Below are 23,396 nucleotides of genomic sequence, written 5' to 3'. Positions count from 1 at the left end.
CTGTGTGGCTCTGCTTGTACAGAAGAAATTAAAATTAAATGTAAAATTCTACATTCCTCATAGTTGGAGAATTAAGGGCTATGCAAATGTGTCTACTCCCATTATCTAACCTCTTCACTTTTATATTCTAGATCATAGAGGAAGAAAATGAGGCCTTGCTGGCTGCTCTCACTGAGACACTGGACGACATCCAAGTAGATGATGTGAGCCTGTCTGCGTTCAAGGAACTTACAGATGGAGTTGTGACTGATTCGTTGGAAGCTGCCTCTTTATCAACACCAGATGGCAGTCCTCCCACCACAAAGCCTGATGAACCATCTCTAGTAAGAATCCTTCCTACTGTTTAAAAGGAATTGGATGAGCCTCTGGCTACCCGCTGCATGGGTATAATGTAGGCAAAATAAGGTCTGAATTTTTTTAATTTTCAGGTTTAAAAATAGCAAGATAAGCTAGTTTTTTTGTTTCCTGTAAAATTGCATGTAGTATTAATCACATCTATTATTAAAATAGATTGCTGAAATCAAAAATGCATGAATAGAATAAGATATAAAATATATGCCTTTCATTTAAAAATGTTACAACCAACTGCAACATTTTCATTAAATAAACTTTCAGCTGACAAGCCTGTTCTATCCCTCCAATTACCACCAATGCTTCACCATAAACAACTAAGACAAAGTGAATTTGGAATAAGATGGTTAGTTCTCCCTCCTTTCCACCCGCCCGCCCTCCCCTCCATTGAAGGAGAAAAGTGGTCTCTTTAGCCTCCATGCCCAGGACTGACAAAACTCACTGCAACTGCACCTGGTATATTTGACTGGAAGGCTACCACGGAACACAAACAGGTCAATCTGGTACAATTTGGTGGGAGGCCATTTTCATAATCACCACATTATCCTTCCTCTCCCTGCCCTCTATATCCTAATATTTTAATTAAATATTAATCTATCGGCCAGAAGTAGAACATAACATATCTCAGTAATTAATTCAAGTATACTATTATGGTAGGTTCAGTAGATTGAAAAAGTATAGTTAATCTTGTTAATGGTTTTATTTTAACATTTAACATCAAAGTAGCCAAGATCATACATTTGACCATGCTTGGACCCAAGATTCATGTACATTCTCTTTGTATTATGCCATGTATAGCTCTCCCCTAAATTTATTTTTAATTAGGAAAATGTGACCATTCAGTTTTATTTTGCCGGTGTGAATTTTTGTGCCAACTTTGTTATACCAGAAATAACTTGTAAAAAAAAATATATATATCTAAAGTATGCTTTTATTGAATAAATCGTGTGGATATTTAAAAAAAAAGAATCCTGGCCAATGAGTCAGAATTTTTAAACAATTGGTGGATGCAGCAAATAGTAACTACCTGGGAATAATGACAATGCAATAGTCTAATCAGAGGATTCAGGTGATGCTATTAATCATTATGTCAACGCATGGGCAGTTTATAATCTGTCATCTGAAACGTGAGATTAGATTATAGTTTTGATATTGCTCCCTAGTGTCTGTTATTATTTATAATATATACTGTTTCAATTTTATTCTGTTTTTGGTCAGGTTTTGTGTCAGCAGCAGCTGTCAATACAGACGCCAACTGTCAGTGTGTTTCGTGTCTTTGATGTGCTTTGACGTTCATACGAGAGGATTAGCGATTATACCGTCATTACTGCAGGTTTATTAAGACATACTCTGCAGTCAATCTCTGTCCAGTATATATTATAAAGATCTAACACCAAGAAAGTTTGACATACTATAATATACACTTCTATTGTTTTTTTGTTTATAAATGAAATTTATGTTAAACTTGTGATATAATATTTTGGCATATACTTTTTGATAGTTAAGGAAACTTCTTCTGGCTCCACAAAACGTGCAGTTAAACTATGAACGGCAAAAGGGAAGCAGCACGACACGCCATGCATCCAGTAACCACAAGTCAAAATCACATCGTCCTTCTATCAAGGTATTCACCAAGAATGTTACACATTTCATTGTTTGTTATAAATATAACCAATATATGGTTTGCACTGTAGAGTAATTATTTAAGTCTTTTCATGAGTTACATTAAATATTCAGTTAATGCTAATGTAAAGGCTAATGGCTTATCAGTGCTATCTCTCTGTATAAAATGGTAGGATTTTATTTGTCATTAATTTAATTCAGCATTTTAGAGGGAAATCACAGAGGTGAATACCAGCACAACTATTTTACTGAAGAGGTTGTAATACGAAGCTTCCTTTGATGGCTCAGTTGGATAGAATATTGACTAATTGATGTGTTGCAGAGCTGTACAAAACCAGGAAGGTCCCAGGTTTGATTTCTGGTCTGATTGTAGCCAGGGCAATGATGTGGATGCTGTCTCAGTGCCAGTGGGTTAGGGAGTGAAAAAGTCTGCCAGGATTCCTACTCTACTGCTTTCTAATGACACCTGCTGAATATGTGTGCATGAGTGGACATTGGGTGAGGACAAGCTATGAAGGCCCCATAGCCTGCTGACTCGTCATGGCTATGTTCACACATGAAGAATCGCCATGTAGGTGAGCTACCAGGTGGCTGTTGATGTCTTTGAAACTGTGTGCCGTTGCATCACCAACTTTGAACAGTGGAGAAAATTTTATGGGGAAACAGAAAATGTATAAAGACTCAAGTTTTAATGAATTTATTTGTTTTACTTGTATTGTACTCTGTAATCCTTTCTTTGTTTTGTTAAAAAAGGTGGAAGGCCCACAGGGCAGTAAGCCACACAGTACCTGTCAGCGCCAGCATCGATCTTTCACCGAGTTACATAAACACCTGACTTCAACTACCTGCCCTCCCCCGTTTAAAACAGATGATTCCAAACTCACTAATAAAGACCAAAGCAGTCCAGTGTGGACTTCACAGTATCATCAGTCACATCACCAGCAAGGTGAGAGTGAAGACGATGGTGATGTTGATGATGATTGTGTTAATGATGGTGCTAACAAAGAATTGGATTGCTTCAATGATGGGAATGGGGAACACAAACAAGGACGCAGCATTCTGCAAAATGGCGCATCTTGCATTGCACCCATTAAGTCTGAAGATGTGGTTGCATCAGCAAAGGGCAATTGGACTAAAAACTCACAGTTTACCACAGAAGCAGAATTGCATTCAGTAGTTGAGCTTATTAAGTATATGCACACCTATTGTCTTCCGCCTAGGAAATACGCGCTAGACATGACCCAACAGGGTGGTAGCTGTGATGGCAGTTATAAAAAGCAAAAAACTGACTGCTCTCTGCAGAGGCTCACACACACCAGTTTAGAAAAACAGAAACTGTCAAATTCCTTAAAGTTAAATGTCAGTCCAGGGCAGGGGAGGAGCACTCCAGACTCGTGCAAGTGGAATATAAGAAAGCATTCCAAAAGTTCCATACTGAGGGAGCTATTGGAAAAAAATATTGCTCTAGATGTGAGCAAGCCTTATAGACTTCACAATCCTTTATATCCTGTACTTGTTTACACTCACTCATCTGGTAAAGGCCAGACTGTTCTGCCTCAGGTAGTGTCCAAGCATGAAGATGATGGTACTTATTGTACTGAAACCATCAACCGTACACTGGAAAAGGACAGAAAGAAATGCAGTAAGAACAAGGCTGCTAAAATAGGGAATGCAGCAAGGAAACGGGAAAATACATGCCTTACGGTTCGACGCTCATTGAGATTGAACCCTCAGGTTAGTGAGGTCTTGAGCTACGGTTTAGAGTCAGCTTCAGATGGGAATATAACTAGAGTAGATTTGGAGAGAATGCCAAAGCAGTCTGGGCCACTGAATGTGCAGTTGAGGTTTCAGGAGGAGGAGGAACAGGTAACAGAAATTGAGCTAGATTGTTCTGGACAACAACTCTGTGACAGTGGTGCACACATTGTGCCAGATGACCAGCGACATCTGCAATCCTATAATCGAGTGAAATGGACTGAGGAGAACAACAATGAAGAAAGCTCGTTTACTCCTGAACTTCCTACAATTTCCATGGTTCCATTCTCTAATATAGTTGAGGACCACCAAGCCTTCACTGCCCAGGACTTCCCATTAAATGAAAACAAGATGCAAGAAACCAAGACTAGCAGAAAGCTAGGTAATCCTGTTCAGCCTATCTGCTTCATTCTTTTTTTAATAATTACACAAAACTATGCCCCTGAGCCACTTTAAAAGTTTATTATGGCATTCTTGCAGTCTTTTGGAAAATTACATTCATTTTCATTAATTCAGAAAGTTAACTCCTGTAACCATTTTCAGGCACTGTTTGTTCTCACTACTTTATCACCTTTTTGAGGAGACATTTCTCTGCTGCTTATGTCTTACAATAATCCGATTTGCTTTTGCCTTGTTTTTTCCCTCACTTTCTGCAGTGAGAAGAGAGAATATTCTTCAGCTACCAAGAGATGGCATCTTATTTCAAGATGTTAATTCGTTACATCCTTTAACACTTAACTGAAACGGTTGGGATTATAAAAAAAACTACTATTCTCTGTTAATACTGTAATTTTTTTAAGAGTTACTCAGTATAGCAGTACTGGAGGTTTTAATCACATTTTACATTTTGCACCTATTTGAGTATAAACATTAAGATCAGCAACATCTTGAATTGGCCTTCTCTCCATCCCCAGGTTTCTATGTCTCCCTGCTTGAAATTCCTCCAGTACTGGCTTTTACTCTTTAAATTGAAAGAAACTATTTTTTAATTCTTTATCTGTAAGGTTGCTTCACATTGATAAAGTACTAACTGATCAATGCCAATCTCAATAGAAACCAGAGCAGAACAGTTTAGAAACCCTGTTCCTGTTTGTCTATGGCGCCAATACAGTGTTTTAGGTAACAGATGGGATAACTTCAGTGTGTCCATTTACACTGGAACATACAGTTAGCTAAATCCAGAAGTTTGAAGAACAGAAATACACAAAAATCAGATAGAAAAGTAGTGTACCTCTTGTTGGGGCACAGCTTACAGTATAACTTAAGATGTGATGCTGGCAGCCATTTTAAATGTTGTTGGTGGAAACCCTCACATCGTTCTATTTACCCATTCATTGTTTGAAAATGATGCGAAAACAGAAGTTTTAGGTAGCTCCTATTTTAAAATAAGCAGCACTTGATCACATGTAGGCCTGACAATGCAAAAGTGCATGTTAGGAAGTTTATACCAGTAATAAACCATCTATACACATAAAGCACCAGCATCCAGAGGGTGAATTGTTATGCCAGTTTTACAGTAGTATAGTTTGATCAAGATTATGATAGATATGTACTAGGACAAAGTCGCCTGTATAAAAGGGACAATGCCAAGTCAGACTATTGTTTTCCAATACACCTTTGCTTATATCGCCCTTCAAAAATTATTCATCCTTTACAGCTGCGGAACAATTAGGAACTGTAATTTTTTTTGCTACATCTGAATGATTTTAATTGGTTTATAGTCTCATTTCTGTCCAAGTTCAAAGGCTTGTTTACATCCTGTCTTCAAAACTTATCTATTTCCTTTCTTCTATTCTGTGTTGTTTGTGTTTGTATTAAAGCTGTGCATTTTAAATATGTGCTAACACATACTTCAAGGTCAAAAATTGTTATTATTTATTAAATGTCTTGAAAGTCTCTAATAACTAATACTCAAATGATGTGCAGCATATTTCAGAATAGCAACAGGTTACTCTGTATAATTGACATTTTATAAACATTTTATTTTTTGCAGCCAAACCTACAAGCTTGTTACTGAGTCCAGAGTCTGAAAGGTAGGTGAAACACATATAGTCAGGATTCAGCAGATGCAAAAGACAATCTGGCTATTAAACTTTGCATTCTTAGAGTAGCTAACACTGCAATCTTGATTAGATCTCCACCATTTACAAGGCAATATTTTGTACTTTATTCGGTATATTTAATATGTAACTTTGAGTATAGCATAGTTTCATTGATCTTGTATTTCTTATTTTCAGTGACTCCAAAGATTCTCCTCTTGAGAACAAACCCTTTGAACAAACACTGAGCGTAGAACTGTGTGGAACTGCTGGTAAGCACATAATCTTAATACTGATAAGCATTGTGTTGCCCTCAGACTAGTTCAGACGGGAGAAGAATTTTATAATAGATTGAAATGTCTTTATTGGCACTTGTTTTCAGCCAAGAAAAATACAATTTCTAGATAGTTTTCAAAATAATTCAAATTAAAGACATGTTTTTATATTCATAGAAATGTTCCAGTCCATAGAGGTGGTTAAATATCTGATGGTTGGACAAAATATTAATGTGTGTGGAAATAGTGCTGCAATTTCTTTATCCTTCTAGCGTCTACTGATGTTTCAAAGTAAATATCTCAATTCTTTAGTTAAATACTTCAACTTTCTTTTTCCTTTTTAAATTATTTTTCTGAATCTGCATTTATAGGGATGGGAGTGTGAAGGTGTGACCTAAGATCATAGCCATGGTAGAATTATTAGATTGCATAGACATGGCATTTTTCAAAAATAACTGTTCTTTTGACTTTAAAAAGAAATAGAAAAATATAAGTCATCGGAAACAGAAAAAATAAATAAGTGGTCCACATGAGTAAACATATTAAACACATCAATAGACAGAGTGGATATACTTCCAGCTGATGCACCTGGTTTAGGTCACCCCAATATGCACGTTCCACCCATTACCTAATGAGCTAGATGCATACAAGATTCCGTGAACTCGCCCTGTAAATAGGATTATTTAAAAGTAAAATTACTATGGAAGAGCAATCTAGAGGTACTGGTAAATATCTCACCTTTAAATGAAATATAATGTTGATTTGTTTTAAAAGTTGTAATTTTAGAAAATGAACCTTTAAGTTTGCTCTGATCTAGTGAGCTGTGATTAGAAATTTGAAGATAACAAGTGAGCATTTTTTGTAAGGTTATTCAATTGAAAATAAAATCAGAGTGGGTAAACATCACTTTACTTGTGCTCCTGATTCACAAGCTGTGGAAACTCATTGCTATACATATTTCTGAACGTTTGCATGACTGTAGACAGTGAACATTTTTAAATGACAAACTTCAGAGGTTTAGCAAATGTAGTTCCTTCGTACATCTACTGAAACTGTTTTAGGCTGAAGTGGTTAACTTTAGAAATTTCTGATTTATTTTAACTACCAACGTCATGCTTACTGAGAAAAGGATAACAGTTTAAGATGAGCCAGTCTAACACCACTCCTTTCATAGTTTTGTCAGGTCTGTAATGCATTTGTGCTGTGAACAGAATATTAGCACATAGACTGTGTGTACTTTATCTGCCGACACAGGTGGAATATTAGATTTGTGGTGTGGTGCCAGTTCACTGTGACTCAAGGCTTTTAAGTTATTTTATTTGGTGTTACTTTGCGTTTTCCAATAAATATGAATAAGATAACGTAAATAGATTTCTGATGTGCTTTCACATCTGAGAGACATAATTCCAGAGGGGCACTAGGGAATAGCCCCAAACAGTGCGTCACATATACCCAAAAAATTATGAAATATGAGAACGTAAAAGCCGGGAATTTTTTTCTCAGACCCATATTTTACATTGGAGCATTGTACAGCATAATGGCTGTGCCTATTTAAAAGGTTTAAAGCACCTATATACTGTATTAATACTGTCAAACCCACTCCTTTATGCCACACAAAATAATGACAATTATTTTATAATAATGAGTCTCAATATTAGATATTTCTTTTTCTAGGACTTACACCTCCAACTACTCCACCACACAAAACTACTCGAGATGATCCTTTCAAGACAGTAATAAAGATAGAGTCATCTGTTGACAACACAATTAACCAATTACCATCAAAGAATCATTGGAGTTCTTTGTCAAAAAGTCTTGTTAATAAACACCCTGAGCAAACTGAGCTTTATGCTTACCTTAGCAAAGCCACAGTCACCCCTGTTCAAATGGAAGGCAAAAAAGTTAAAAGGTCATATACCAGATGCTTTGGTGATCATGACTACTGTCAACTGTACAGGTCAGAGACTGAAACTGAAAGAAACATTCTGAGACTTTATGAACTTCCAAACTCCAGTGGCCAACAGAATGTAAAGGAAAAGCATGACCATTATTCACTTTTCAGCGAAAAGAGACAGAAGCTGTCTCCTATTCCAAATCATGGACCTAATAATGAACAAGTGGAGATGAGCAAAGAGCTTCTAGTTCAAAGCAGCAATAAGAAACCAATGAGAGACCAAGAGATAAGAGCCAAATTATTCAAGCACTTTGGTTACCCAGAAGAAGCCATCACTGATGAGGAGAAGCAAAATATGCTTGCCGACAATGATTGTGATCCTAATAAATGCTGCTATCATTCAGATGCAAAGCTACAAACTGGGGTGAAGAAGCCAGACACTGGTTTTCGGGCTTTGTCAGCACCCATTTCCTTGCATAAAAATCCCCAGTCACTGCCAAAGCACCCTTTGCATCCTCAAGAACATCAATTAGGCAGGGACAGAGCAAGGTCCTGCTCTAATCAACAGCATAAAACAACTTCTGGATCTTCACACACACAATCCAGGTCTCCAGTGAAAAGAGAATCTGCCAGGTAGGACATTCCGCATTTTCACTTTATAAAGTTTGCAGCAAGAACAGGTCATTCAGCTCATCAAGCACATTGTATCATGGAGCTTCTGACCCACTACCACCTGTTGATCTCCAACTTTAAGGAACACTAAGGGGGAGTGGCCTGTTTGGGGTGGCCGCTGTTGTCGTGGAGTGGGGTAACCTCTACTGCAGTGGGAAATTTAAAGTGCCGAATTCTCCCAGCTGCTAGCAGCAGTACCTGGGAGAGTCATACCCCATTCTGAGAGATTTCCGAGCAATCCAGGAGGGTTGGTAACCCATATTCCATATCGGAAAGTCACAATCCCCATCATCATGTGATTGACATTCAGGGTTATGTGTGTTGCCATTTGATACTAATTTGTCATTTGAAAAAGAAGTTCCAGTGGTTGCTTGTGAGAGGCAAAAACCACTGCATGTAAGCCATTGTATTATAGAATTTTACAGTTTAGATAAAGGGCATTAAGCCCATAAAGCCTGCCACAGCTCTCAAAGTGCTATCCACAGCCCCATTCCCCTGCACTACTTCCATACTGTTGACATTTTATTTCAAAATTTAAGCCTCTTCTATTTCGAAAGCAATTATGGATTCTGCTTCCACCACTATTTTGTAACATTTCCCTTCTTTTGCCGATGATAAATTTATGCCTTCTGGTTATCAATTCACCAACCAGTGGAAATAGTTTTTCCCTAATTTAACTTATCAAAACATCTCTACTAGATCTCCTCTTAACATTAATGCCCCATGTTTGTCTTTTTAAACTGAATATTCCACTATTCCTGTTGTATGCTTTAGTTTGGACGACCGATGTGGGAGGTTTAAAAAAAAATTAAAAAAAAAAAAAATTCTATCAGGCTCTCTTCTAAAAATCAAACATTTACCCAAGAATTATATAATTAAGCATTCTGATTGTCAAGTTAAGATATTCAAACCCAAATAAAGCCAGTAAAACACGGAAATGTCAAGATTAGCATATTGCAGTTCTGGCGTGATGTGCACAGCCACTTTCTCTGTTTGAGGTAGCGAGCATTTCATTTTTCTATACTGATGGGAAAACACAGCACCTTCAGTTACATGACGCATGATTAACTGAAGTTCCATGGATGAGGTTGTCCTGATGATTCAGCTAATGATGCGCACCAACATCTGTTAGCATTAGACTTTGTGAGACAGTTACAAACTTTTATTGACGATAGGTATTTTATTTGTTCCTTCCAAAAGAGTTAGCTGTTTATACCCAAAGTTTTCTCATTATGATCATTCTGTTTCATTCTTGAGTCAATAAAGCACGTATTTCTTCACTGCTAATTTCACCAACCTTTTTTGGCCCAAATTCAGAAAAAATAAAATTCAAAAATCACAAGGCTTAAATATGATCTATTTGAACACCTGTTTGATTTTTATCCTGTCTGTTTCTGTTTTTATGATATTGTTTGTTTAATGATCTTCAGTGATATTATTGGAACCTGGTTTCGAGGATTTACTGATCCAATAGTGTAATGGAGCTAATATCAGCAGTTAACACAATGGAGAGAACTTAGGAGTCATTTGCGCCTCCTGTTAGTGCCTCCAATTTTGCGACCAGGCGCGACACCGCTAATGACCATCCCTTTAATTCAGGGAAGAGCCCCTCCTACGCAGCAGCGCAATGTAGCCAGTGCATAGCGTGGTTCAGCCGTGCGCCCCGCCTACGAGCTGTGCACCCCGCTCCTGCCCCAGAAAAGAAATGGAGTGCTTGATTTAGTGCTCCACTTCCTTTCGGGGCCGGTAACCCCAATTTAACGCGAGAGGCGAGACTTCTGTGCCTGGCGCAAAGTCTTGCACCTTGCCAATGTTACCGCCCCCAAACAAGGCTGTACTGAATTTCTAGGCCAATGTATTCCACTTCCAGCAAAACATGGCTTGTCTATAGATAATCATATAAATTAGATGAACCATATCCAACTCAACTAAATATGACAAACTGTATATTTTTGTTTGGCTTGTCTAGACAAACCTTGTGCTTCATATTTCTCTCCACACTCTCAGACTCTCCCTATTCTCTGATGCTTCTGTCTCTTTCTCTGGTGCTCTGTTCTCGTGGTCAACTCCTGTTGTCTGGATCTTTGCACCCTTGACCTCTACCAGTTGTGCTGCTCCTCTCTCTAAGTCTGCCTGTACTCCTTTAGTCTCCCTGATTTCTGGTGCTCCATTCTGTGGCACCAATTTTTCCTCTTCAGAGCCCCAACAGGTGCAGTGCCTTTGGAGGTGTATTGCGTATGTGAATAGAGGAGTACAGTCTATTTTCCTGGTCCAGGCGCTTTGCACGGCCCAGATAGAAGTCCATGCCAGTCTGTGGCAGTACCTTGCGCTGGGAACTGTGGGCAGAGACATGGTCATTGCTGCAGGCCTGAGGGACCTTTACCTGTACTTCTCACCCCAGCATCGAGGCTTTCTGGCTGCTGCTGGGGTCCTGAACTTTGTGCAGAAGGTGAGAGAGAAATCTCACTGTACTTTGACTGTCCTAATGCTCCTTGATGCTTCCTTCTGTCTTCGGGCTGTCCTCTGGTCTGTGGAGGGTCCTGATACAAGACCCACCACCAGGTTTCTTCGGGTTCCCCTTTTTTTTGGGTGCTCCATGGGAAAAGGCAGAGGAAAGTGAGGCAGAAAGCCGGACCTCCAATCGCCCCTTCAATACCAACCTTATGCTCGGCCTGTGCCTACTGTAGGCATTGGCCCAGGGCTGTCAATCCAGGGAATCATGGAGCAATGTTGAGGTGTGGAGATGCAGGGCTGTGCAGAGGAAGAGCTGATACAATGCTTTTCCATTCGCATTTACTCTTCACTTACTCTGGGAATTGGTTGTTGTCCAGGAACAACAGTCTTTTTCAGCTCTCTAATTCTTCGTGCTCTCATAATCCAGGCTCTCAGTCTCTCCTCACACGCTGATGTTCTGCTCGCGGTTTTCCCAATCTTTGACGTTCTATGCTGCTGGATATTCTACGTTGTTAGGGGCCGAAATTGCCCTCCGCCCCAAATGGGGCTCAATTACCGCTTTTTAATGTTTTTCTCTGCTCCAATCCATGGGGCGGAGCCTTGACCGATATTGAGCACTTTAATGTTTTTTGCAGCGTGGCGGTGTTCCGGGCGGCTGCGGGGTGGAAGTGCCATTCTGTCGGGTCGGCCTCCGCTCCGAGTCATCAGCGGTCATGACATCAGCGAGATGCGGGTGTGACGCATCGCGCTGACGTGTAGCAATGTCCCTCCCATTCAGTTAAAGGAGAGGGCCACTGTGAACTCTGCCTATATTTTAGTTATGTCCACTGGGCCACCAGGGAGGGTTTCGGCTGGGCCAGCGGCCTGGCGCCCAAGAGGGGGGGCCGGGCTGTCTGTTAGCAGCCCGGCCGAACCTGTGGCAACCATTGTTGGGCCAACCTCAGAGTTGGCCGACAATTAAAATAAAATGGAGGCGCCAACAGAGCGCCCTCCCCTTTAAGGGTGGACGCACCACCCAGGCACACACAGCTTCCCGCGGGGGACAGCTGTCAGTGGCACCGACCAACGGCCGCTCTGCTCTCGTGGGGTAATTTTCCACGGGGGTCAGAAAGGGGTTCCCCACTGGTAGGTATGGGGCCTCCGCCGGTCGGTGTGGGCGGGGCGGGAACATGGGCAGTGCAGAAGCTACTCCCGACATGGGGGCAATTTAAGACAGGTCAGCCCATCCGTCTGCCCCTGGTCGGTAAGGTCTATCCGCTCCATTCCCGAGAGGGAAGCAATTTCGGCCCATTAGTCTTTTTCCGCTTGCTGGCACTGCACTCTTGGGGCTCAAACTTGGTCAATGTCAAGGCCCACCAGAGTGCCACGCAAAGTACCTGGCGGTACTTTGCCAGGAAGATTCCTCAAAGATCTGCCAGTACTGCCCGACGGTAATAAAACAACTTGCACTGTGAATCTGGGCGGCTGCGGGCAGGAGCTCCCAATCTCAGCGGCAAATGCAACCCTCGCCAAAATGCCGCTGAGGACTGAGTCGAGCCCGGGGGGGTGTGGAGCAAGTAAAAGTAAAAATTTACACAAGAAAATAACTCCACTGGAAAACCTTCAGGGGACCCCATCCACCTAAATCACTGAAAGAAAAATAAATTAAAGAAGTTCACTAAACTTTTTTTGCTGATCTTCTTACATACCATTGGGGTTAGACCTGCCTTTGTGCAGCGGTCCTTCCCCCTGCTGCCTCCGACTCCCGCCCGCAACAAACTGGCAGCCTGATGGGCGGGAGGTCACTTACGCACCTTGCGCGCTAGCAGCCATCAGCGGGCGGTTCCCAGCGGTCCTCCTCTCCTGCCAGCGGGAGGCCTAGAGGAAAATGGCACCGAGGGAAGACCACCAAGTTCGGGCCCACTGTCTTGATTTTTCTCCTCTCATGCTCTCCTCCCTGACTCGACTCTCTGACATTCTGCAATTGGTCTCTCCAAATATCATTTGATTTATTGACTTTTAGAAACAATTATGATGGTGATTACTTAAATAAAATGTAAGTTTTATTTGGCTGATTTTGTTTTATTACTATTATGAGCACAGTGGGTGCTTGTCATATAAACTCACATTTCTGTTTAGTTGCAACTAACTGCCATTCTGGCATTCGCCTTTCTTGGGTTGAAGCCTGATTTCAGTGCATCAAGCCATAAATGAGGCATTAGTACAGTAAATATAGAATCAGTCATTACCATCCAGGAGAGCAGATTAGATCATGTTGCATTTTTTATTATGCCATTTGTTGATCTTCTATGGTGTTGCACATGGGGTGACAAGCCCTGATGCAATGTTCATGTCAAGACAAGGTTAGCGGTCAGCTGGATAATTGAACCAAGGTGAGGGAGGAAGGAGGAGACAGATGGGCACGGGGATGGAGTGAAAAAGAGAAGGGGAAAGGAGGAGGGCGGAGAGGTAGAGATGAGGCGAGAGGATAACAGTGGAAACGATGGAGGAGCATGGGTGAGTGGAACAGGGGTCCATAAAAGAGAGTGGTGGGAATAAGGGAAGATACAACATTGGAGGACCTCAAAATAGATGCCATCAAGGAATATCTGGACTCTCCCTCAACTGCCTTGTATGAGCGTTCATGTGTGTGTGGGGGGGCGCTTTAAAGCTCACTAATGGTGCCTCTGAGGCAATAGTGACAGTGAGGAAATGGAATTTAATCTTAGGTGACAGCAATTTATCATTGTAACTGCCTATCACTGCACCACCTACAAATTTAACAAGTATTATAGATATTTAAGATGAAAAACCTATAGGGATCATTTGGGCTTTTCAATGCATTTTGAAATATAATATTGTAAACCACCTATTATTTTTAATATATAATAAATGTCACGCCCAACTGAAAAGTGATGACATGTTTTTATGTAACAAAGTTTATCAAATCACCTGGTCCAGACTTTACAACATTTTGTTTTTCTAATTTTCTTCCTTTCTCTCTTAAAGGCTCTGACTCTTGCTGGGGTACAGTCCCAAATATGTCCTTTGTATGTGAGTTTAGACAGTGGCTGTTATCAGGTTATTCAACCATGGAGGGCATTATAGTTAAACCCGATTCTATCCTCACCTAGGGCCCAACATTGGCCATGACTTGCATCAATTTTTTTGGAGTAAATTGTTTTTTCTGGCATAAGTTAGAAAATGCCATTTTCCCCCCAAAATTTGCTCCAGAGTAAGTCAGTTAGGTATGATTTTTTTTTTAGGTCAGTTTTTTTTTCAAAAGGGGGCGTTCCCAGACACTTACGACAGTTTTGGCCATTTATGCCACTTTGGCCAGCAAAAACTTACTCCAAATCAACTTAGGTCAGCGAATGTGGCCAGCTCTGAAAAACCTTGCGGGCAGTTAAGAAAAAGCAGTGCACATTCAGCAGACATTAGGGCAGGGATAGGGGAGGGAAGGGAACTGGAGAGGACTTCAACAACCAAGCAGCAAACATTAAGGAAAAGCTCAAACCATTAAAATACAATAAAAAAAGAAGTAAATTCTACCTTATCTTTAAAGTCTGCCTGGGAAAGGCAGCGGACCGGCCTGTGCTTGAGGCCATTCGGCCTGGGATAGGGGAGGGAAGACGTGCACCAGAGAAGTCACAGTTCCTGGGTGTGGAAGTCTCGGTGGGGGCACCGAGCGACCGGAGAAATCACAGCTCATAGGTCTGGAAGTCTCATCTCTTCCCCCCCACCCACCACCCAAAACTCTCCTCCTCCCCCCCCCGCCCCGACAAAAACTCTCCTCCTCCCCCCAAAAACTCTCCTCCTCTCTCCCGCCCCCACAAAAACTCTCCTCCTCCTCCCCCAAAACTCTCCTCTTCTCCCCCCCAAAAAAGAACTCTCCTCCTCCCCCCCCAAAACTCTCCTCCTCCCCCCCCAAAACTCTTCCCCTCCCAAAACTCTTCCCCTCCCCCCCCAAAAACTCTCCTCCCCCCACCAAAAACTACTCTCCTCCCCCCACCAAAAACTACTCTCCTCCCCCCTCCCCCGCAATCAAAAGTTTCAAGCACAGCCACAAAAGCACAGTCACTAAATAAATAATAAAAGCAAAGTCCTTACCTACCCAGGAACTCAGCGGGCCAGCCGGCCGGCCGGTGCGGGTGTCCACTCGGCCGGCGATAGGGTGTGGCGAGATCGGGCATCCCTTCGGCCTGGGATAGGGACTGCGAGCATCGGGTCCTGCTCACAGCCCACAGGACATGCTGGGAGGGCAGGAGCATGCGCACAGCCCTCACTGAGCATGCGCGCAGGTACCAGCAGTGCTTTCTGTGCTGGCCTGTTGCTCCGCCCCCTCCTTCAGCCTCCACGCCACGACTCCGGAGAGTCCGAAGAGCAGCCAGGATGGGGTCCCTTTTTTCTGGCGCCCTTTCCAGCGCGCAAAGTCGGTGTGCTTCAGGTCAGTGCGCTGAGAAAAGGGGTTGGGCAATGTTGGGCCCCTAATGTCTGGATACACACACTTTGCTCCAGTGTTCAAGAGCAGGAACAAAGGCTGATTCCTACCCCCACCCTAGCACTCCTGAAGCCAAATGTAGTAATCACTTGTGCTCTGTCTGACATTAGCTGCAAACCATGCATCAAACCATGCATCAAACCATGATAGTCTGTGTGTCTTTAACCACAGGCCATTGGGGGAGCCCTTGCATGATTTTCTTACCTACTTTTGTGTAAACTATACAATACTATTACCATTTGTGCTGGTGCGGTTAAGTCCCTTAGTTTGTCACCCTGTGGGATAGATTATATCGTAGATGCACTATGTTTAATAAACAGATTTAGTATCATAGAAATTACAGCTGTAGAACAAGGCAATTCAGCCCTTTGCATCTGTGCCATTACCAGTTCAATAGCCGGAGCTAACTACTCCTTTCAAGATTTATCACTGATATGAGTTTTATTTAAGTAGGAGTTTTAAAAATAAAGATTTTAAACATATTATCGATTTCTGAAAATTCCACAGAAATGGCAGTCATGACAAATATTCATACGAGAAGCAAATTTGGAAGGAAAAGAACTTTGAAAAAGTGAACCAAAGGGACAAAAGGAATAAAGCCATGGTAAGTACTGTATAGAGTGCATGGAAGCTTAAAATTGATCTGTTCTTATGCATTTAGTTTGAATGTGGGCTGGAGGGTGCTTTAAAGCTCCCACTATTACTACTGATCAAAGTAAAATAACTTTATTCACTAATAGTCACGAAGACTGATTGGGCCAGACTTTCCTCTGCTATGCTGCCTGAAAACAAAACAGGTGAGAACATAATACAAAAGGCAGGAAAATCAGGTGACAAGACCTACCATCAGGTTCCTATTCTAGCCTCAGTTCACTTTCTCCTAGACCTAACCAGAAAGCCCTCTAGCTATCTCTTCCCAGCCTGCCAATTTCCCTGCTTTATACTGCCTGTACCACTGATTCTCCCCCCCAAAAAAAAATTTCCGGGCCTGCCCAAGGTCTAAAATAAAATTACCCCTGAATCTTCGGTACTTTTCTGCCCCATTCAACTTGGCTCCTCCTCTTCAGATGGCTGGTGTAGGCCTGCTGCGGCACCATCCCAATCTTTCTGCTAGGCACTGGCAAGCTCCCTCTTGGTGACTGGGATCCCCGGGAGCCCGCCATGCATTATTAATGACCTCCGACCCACCCAGGAAAATGGTTTGGTACTCTGGCCGGGTTGGGGGACTAACCAGAAATCCTGCCCTGCCTCAATACCGCCAATGGGACAAGAATCCAGCCCATCATCTCTGAAGACAATTTGAATTTGGACCCTTAAGTCTCAGCCCTGCTACAATTTCCTGTCACAGGTTTATTTCGAGCACAAACAGGATCACTCTATGGAACTCACCATAACCTTTTCATCTACATCTGAATGAGAGAATAAGAAATTCCAAATTCACATTTATTTGAATCTTTTTTTAAAAAAGATTGATCTTAGTGATTACAGAAATCTGACCTAGCATTATATAATGATTAGTGTTACAAGAAATTGAAACATGACTATTTATAGATTCCGATTTTCCCAAATGTGCTCAGCCCATCTCTGAGTTGCATTAGGGTTACTACCATTGATTAAGTCAAGATTACTATGTCTACTAATAACGAAACTCTTGCCCGAGTAGGATTTGTGCTTGGGTCTCTAGCGTTTCAATCCATTGCGTCAATGGTACCCAGCTTTAATCTCAGCACCGACCAGAGACATGCTGCCAGTAGATAGTCATTGGCTGTGACACTGATTTAGTTTCTATGCACATTCATAATTAATTTATGAGCACTTAACAAACCCATTCATGTCAGTTAAGGATAGTGTTAGGGTTACTGCTTCTGGTTTTGCCAAAATATATTTTCATTATGTTTCTCTGAAAAGCAGGTGTTTTATGTTAGAATTTAAAATGTTTTAACAATTATATATTTTATTAGCTATCACTAGCCTTCTTGTGTTACAGAGTATTGTATACTGAACATAGATGTCTCAGTAGTCAGCTGCACATTACTTTTGGGTAAATCTTCAATAATTCAACCCAGAAAACCAGCTGACAAACAGCTTCAAATAAGCTGACATATCCTTAGAAAGGTGGCCCGGATTATAAGCCTATGACATGAAAAAGGACTTTGCGAGTTGAGGTGCAGTATAGTATAAACACTGGGCTGGATTTTCGGTCTTCTGCCACCCCTGTTAGTGCCTCAGCGGGGCGACAATAGCGGCGGTCAGTACTTCCGGGCGGGCAGCCAGCTTTCAGCGCCCCACTGGGACGTTCGCTGCCGGTTTTGAGGGGGCGTGGAGCATTACCGCCCGGAAGAGGCGAGCCAGTGTGCAACACCCCTGGTTGCTCGATTTTTGGCTAGCTCCCGATCCGTAGAGCGCTTTGCTGGGACGGCCTGTGAAAGCTGGCGGTCTGAGCTGTAGCGGCCGCAGTGAGGTAAGTAATGTCGACCTCAGGTAAGTGTGATTGGTTTTCTTTATTTTATTTTGCGATTTATGTTGTGGTGGCATGTTTTTGGTGTATTTTTTCAGGCTTCCCCCCCACCATCCCCACAGGACTCTCTTGGAGCGCTCCAAGGCCGTCTATTTAGTTCGGGATTTTCACTTGCTCAGCCGGCCTAGCGCCCTAAAAGAGTTGTGTAACACCTCCATTGGCGCTCTGCCCCACACTCAGGGCCCAGTTGATTAATTTTGCTGTCTGAGGCGCAAACTTTACCGCCCCACTGCCATTACCGCCCTGAAGTGAGCAGAACCAAAATTCCAGCCCAGTCCTTCACTCGTAAAAATAACATAAGTATATGAAAGGCTGAAGGAGGAAATGTAGCTGTCGTCAGCACAAAATTGATTGTGCATTTCAGGAGAGTCCAGGGGCATGCTCCCCAGGAAAAAATAATTTCTACTTCAAAAATAATATTGGTGAAAGTGCTTCTATGTTTTGCAATTAATATAACCTAAAAAAGAAAAACAGTAACATTTAGATTTTCAACAGACTAATCAAACCATCTCAACAACAACAACTTGCATTTATATATCACCTTTAACATAATAAAACATCCCAAGGTGTTTTCAAACAAATTTGACACCGAGCCATCTTAGGACAGATAGATGACAAAAGCTTGATCAGAGGTAGGTTTTCAGGAGCATCTTAAAGGAGAAGAGAGAGGCAGAGAGGTTTAGGGAGGGAATTCCAGAGCTTAGTGCCTGGGCAGCTGAAGGCACAGCCACCAATGATGGAGCGACTAAAATTGGGGGATGCACAAGAAGCCTGAATTAGTGGAGCGCAAAGATCTTGAAGGGTTGTAGGGCTAGAGGTTACAGAGATAGGGAGGTGCAAGACCATAGAGGGATTTGAAGATGAGGATGAAAATGTTAAAATTGAGGCATTGCCAGATCGGGAGCCAATGTAGGTCAGCGAGCAGAGGGGTGATGGGTGAGTGGAACTTGGTGCGAGTTAGGATATTGGCAACAGAGTTTTGGATGAACTTCCCCAGAAGTTACCTCACCAGTCACACTCTGAGATCAGTCACACTCTGAGATCCAAACCCCCACCACAATTCACAGAGACACTCTGCCCCTTATAGGCCAGGTTCACAGAGAGACTATACCCAATCCAGCTTACCACTCTTTCACAAAGACGCTGTCTCCTCCAATCTTCCCAATTTACAGATGGACTCCTCTTCCTTTCCGCCTCATTTCAAGCTGACATTCACTCCCAACCCTCCTTCCCCTGAGATCATGCTGGTACACTTTGCCCCTCAATTTAATTTGGCTTCTTTGTCCTCGCTTCCCCCCCACAACAATTTGTATGACATTTCTTTGTCCACTATTTTACTGAAAGTAGACCCCGTTTAAACTAAATTGGTTAAAATAGACAGACGGATGTCATTGAGCATGTTAAAAGTTCATGTGCTAATATCAACAGTACTTTCTAGCTTTATAATCACAGAAATAACAGGTGCCAGGATGTGACTTAACGGCTATAATCTAATCCTTAATCAAGGATTCAATGATGGTTGTAAATTGTTCTATGGTGCCCTGGTTTATGACCTAATTTGAAGCCTTTCATTAGATTACTGCTCTGTTTAAACCAATATTTTATAAACCAGTAAGAGTAAAAAAAAATCAGTGTTTTGCTCCATGCACTGCTCATTTTTAAAATCAGTACATTAGATAGTTTTGTTCTTTTCAGTAAAATAATATTTTTCACTGTATATTGGTAACTTTAGGCCTTTCCAAACCTACAAAAATTATAAATGTCTTGTGATTTAACCTGGAAATTACCTCAGATTGATGGCAGCCATTCTTTTATCTATTGTTGAGACTGTCCAATTTCATTTCATATAGGTCAACAATAATAATTTGCACTTATATAGTGCTTTTAACAAAGTAAAACGTTCCAAGGTATGCAGCAGAGAGGATTATTTAAAACTGTCATCCTGAACTAGATTCAAATTGAAGGTTCTGAAATCAAACCCATTGAACTCCCAGTCCCCACACAGCCCTTTTTTTAAAAAAAAACTTTTTTAAAAAATTGGCTAGTCTACATTTTCAAGCTGGTCAAATTCTTAATTTAAATGCTAAAAACAGCAGAAACATGCTGAACATGTATGCACTACAGGAAAACAATCTGTTAGATGTTCAATAACAATAATTGAAAATGATTTATTGATTTAACACAGCACACAACAGGGAAGTGTCTAACTGAAAGAAATTTAAAAAACTGCTCCAAATTGTATTTGTTTGTTCAGGATGAATGCCGTGTTATCTACGTTGGAAAGTTATCATGCAATATAAGTCAAGCAGAACTAAAACGTCGTTTTGAAGTCTTTGGAGAGATTGAAGAATGCAAACTACTTACTCAAGACAGGGGGTAAATATTTATGGAGCTGTATTGTACATTTATATGCATGTCTTTTTTAAGTAATGAAATGCACTGTATGTTTTTAATTGCCAATATTTTTTCTGTTTTAATACAAGAATATTTTTTTCAAATGTAGTGATAAGTATGGATTCATCGCCTATTGCTATCGTGAGGATGCTTCTTCTGCGCTCAAGAATGGCCACAAGTTGCAGAAGCAGAATGAGCCTGCCTTGCAGTTGTACTATGGAGGACTCAGGCGATTCTGCAAAGCCAGTTACACTGACCTGGGTAAGGGTACTCACAGTTCTTGTCATTTACTGTATATAGTCTTGTTAAGCAATTTAGCTCTGCTAACAGTGGTGTTTTGTGGTGTTGATCAGAAAAAAATGGGAAGTATATTCTACTGAAATGATGCAAAATTCACTTGGACGTTCACAACCACTCACTCTTTCTATTTTATGTGTTACAGTTGCTAGCCAGAGGCCACAAGAAACTAGAGACTAGCAGCAGAGTCCCCTGCCAAAGCTAGCCTTTCCCCAAAAGTAAAGATCATACGCATGCTTGCACACTTTACATATATTTTAAATAACACTTTTAATTTGGCTTCTTTGTAATGCGTCCCTACTCTCCATTACCAAAATCCTAGATTTTCCCAATGCTTTCTAGTATTTTGGTTTACTTGACCAGGAGCCATTCTCTTGAAGATGTATCAAACTTGACTGAAATAGAGAACTGTTTTGTCAGTAAGATTCGATCCATCTCCATTTTCCTTATCTCTCTGCATCATTTCTAGGTGAAAGAGGCCTGCTCCCAAGCCTCTGCCAATGGTATTTTGAAGTTTGCATGTTCATGAAAGGGCACAGAGTGATACTCTTAACTACAAAGGGCTCACCGGAGTACAGATTTCTCACCACTAGATTTGTTTCATGATTCAATAAATGTTATATGTACTCTTTGTAGCAAATACTGGGGTGGGAAATGCTTAATTAAATGAGTTTTATCTGCACTCACGGAGACTTAATGAGTAGCATTAACAGCCCCTTGGACAGTAAAGAGAGGCAGAAAAATTATTTTAACCATTAGCCTGCTGAAACCTATTAGAATACACAGTGGACTGAAATCATGGATGGTAATTTTCTGTAATTACATTCACTGCTATTTACATTATAGTGAATGTAAATAGTGTTGTACCTGGAACCATGAGCAGAATTTGTTCCGGCTAGAATCAATCTTTAGATTCTATTGAAGTCCTTATTTTATAAACTAGAAGTAACACGGAACCAAAAATATCTTGATTAATTTTAGATTCCAGTGCGGAAGATCTGGACCCTGCTCCAATTAAAAGCAAGTATGACACTATGGATTTTGACAGCTTGCTGAAAGAGGCACAGAAAAGCCTGACTAGGTAACGGCCTTACATCTATTGCCTACAGAGGATGCCACAATACCTCAATCAAGGCACTTTTCATTTGTTTACCTCTGTCCAGTAGAACAGGACACTTGTCCTTTTACAGTGAAACAAAAATGAAGTTTACATGAACTAAGCTGCTTCTGTCTGTGATTCTTTGGGTAGATGTCAAATGTCACAAGTTTGGGCAGTTTAGTAGAACTACTGCTCATTGGTTGTTGTGTTCCCATAAGTATACATAAAACAATAGTGGAGTTGCAGCTGTGTTCACCAATTTTAATGTCTGTAGTTTGGGATACAGTGTTAGTATAATGGGAATTGCGGTTAAACACTCGGGTGTTTTACATGTTTTATGTGCTGCATTTTAAAATGTAATAGTTTACATGTATTGAAGCGTTTTCTGTTGTAATTTATTGTGTGCTTCCATTGTTTCAACTATGCACTGTAACTGTAGCCTTGCCTTTTCAGTCCTGAAATTTCCTAACCAGAAATGTTTACATGTAATATTATAGACCTTACTATCATTATAGTGAACTAACATATCTAGATTGACAGAGCTGTACTGTAAGTCATTGAATAGGTGCATATCAAGAATAATTTATAGCTGGGTGCATGGGTGATTATTCCATTAATTGGTGGAATCATCAGAATGTTATAGCTAGCTGATGAAAGTAGATTAATCTAAAATCATATACTGACAAAAAATGAAGAAATTATGTTTTATTATTTCAGTATGTTCAGTATGTGTGCAATTCATTTACAATGTATGAGTGGGAAGGTATGGGGAGTTCAGATAAAAAGTTTGATTATTTCTTTCAACTTTTTTAATTTTTGGAACGCCTAACTTGTTTAATTGCTGTTTTATAATTAGATTTTTTCAGGCAGTTAAAATACAGTCCATTTTTGGTAATCTAATGTATTTTATTTATGATCTTAAGATTGAAACTTTGGAACCTTATACCTTTCCACGTCAGCTTTAAGTGTGATTAAATAAGTCTCTAGCTTCTAAGCAAATGGCATATTATGTATTTTTTAAATCATATCTTATAGTTTCCTAGAGAAGTAATTCAAGTCACAAACTGTATTAAACATTATATTTTAATGTCTTGTAAATATATTGAAACCTTCTGAAAGCCCCTTCAATGCACTTGTTTACATTAATAAAATCGCAGAATGTAACCACAATCTTTTAACAATTGTATTTTATTTTTCGGTATTTCAATGATTTGCCACTGAATAAAAATAGCAATAAAACAATGTAGGAATGGATTTCTTTTTGTACTCATTCAATTCTATCCACTGATGCATCAAAACCTAAAACCTATCATTGAAAGAGAAAATAGTCTGAAAATTATTGTTTTGTGCCCTAACAAGGAGCAAAGTCGAATTGCTTTACAGTTGTGTGTAATGTTAAACACACATTTAAATTTGTGATCTGTCTGTTTTGAATATGCATGACAGTTAGCTTTCACATAATGTGCCAACCAATCAAACTGTGACTACAATCTCTAAATGTTGTGTATGCATGGGCATGATAATGGGGAATAATGGCTAGCTTGG

General features: G+C 40.7%; 1 protein-coding gene across 3 annotated transcripts in view; it reads left to right on the top strand.

Moving 5' to 3' along the window:
- Positions 1-23,094, top strand: part of LOC139263010 (peroxisome proliferator-activated receptor gamma coactivator 1-alpha-like) — a 183,922-nt gene extending 160,828 nt beyond the window's left edge. For 2 of the 3 annotated variants that reach the window (XM_070878449.1, XM_070878450.1), the window contains 10 exons: positions 132-323; positions 1,853-1,975; positions 2,728-4,111; positions 5,723-5,762; positions 5,967-6,040; positions 7,718-8,570; positions 16,051-16,147; positions 20,316-20,437; positions 20,565-20,716; positions 21,734-23,094. In XM_070878449.1, the coding sequence (XP_070734550.1) occupies positions 132-323; positions 1,853-1,975; positions 2,728-4,111; positions 5,723-5,762; positions 5,967-6,040; positions 7,718-8,570; positions 16,051-16,147; positions 20,316-20,437; positions 20,565-20,716; positions 21,734-21,837 (3,141 nt within the window). In that variant the 3' untranslated portion in view covers positions 21,838-23,094. The remainder of the gene's footprint in view (positions 1-131; positions 324-1,852; positions 1,976-2,727; positions 4,112-5,722; positions 5,763-5,966; positions 6,041-7,717; positions 8,571-16,050; positions 16,148-20,315; positions 20,438-20,564; positions 20,717-21,733) is intronic. The other variant, XM_070878451.1, reaches the window with a different exon arrangement.
- The last annotated feature ends 302 nt before the right edge of the window (positions 23,095-23,396 follow it).

This window comes from Pristiophorus japonicus, chromosome 4 (assembly GCF_044704955.1).
Source record: "Pristiophorus japonicus isolate sPriJap1 chromosome 4, sPriJap1.hap1, whole genome shotgun sequence".
Lineage (NCBI taxonomy): Eukaryota > Metazoa > Chordata > Chondrichthyes > Pristiophoridae > Pristiophorus > Pristiophorus japonicus.
This window is presented reverse-complemented; position numbering and strand designations above follow the sequence as displayed.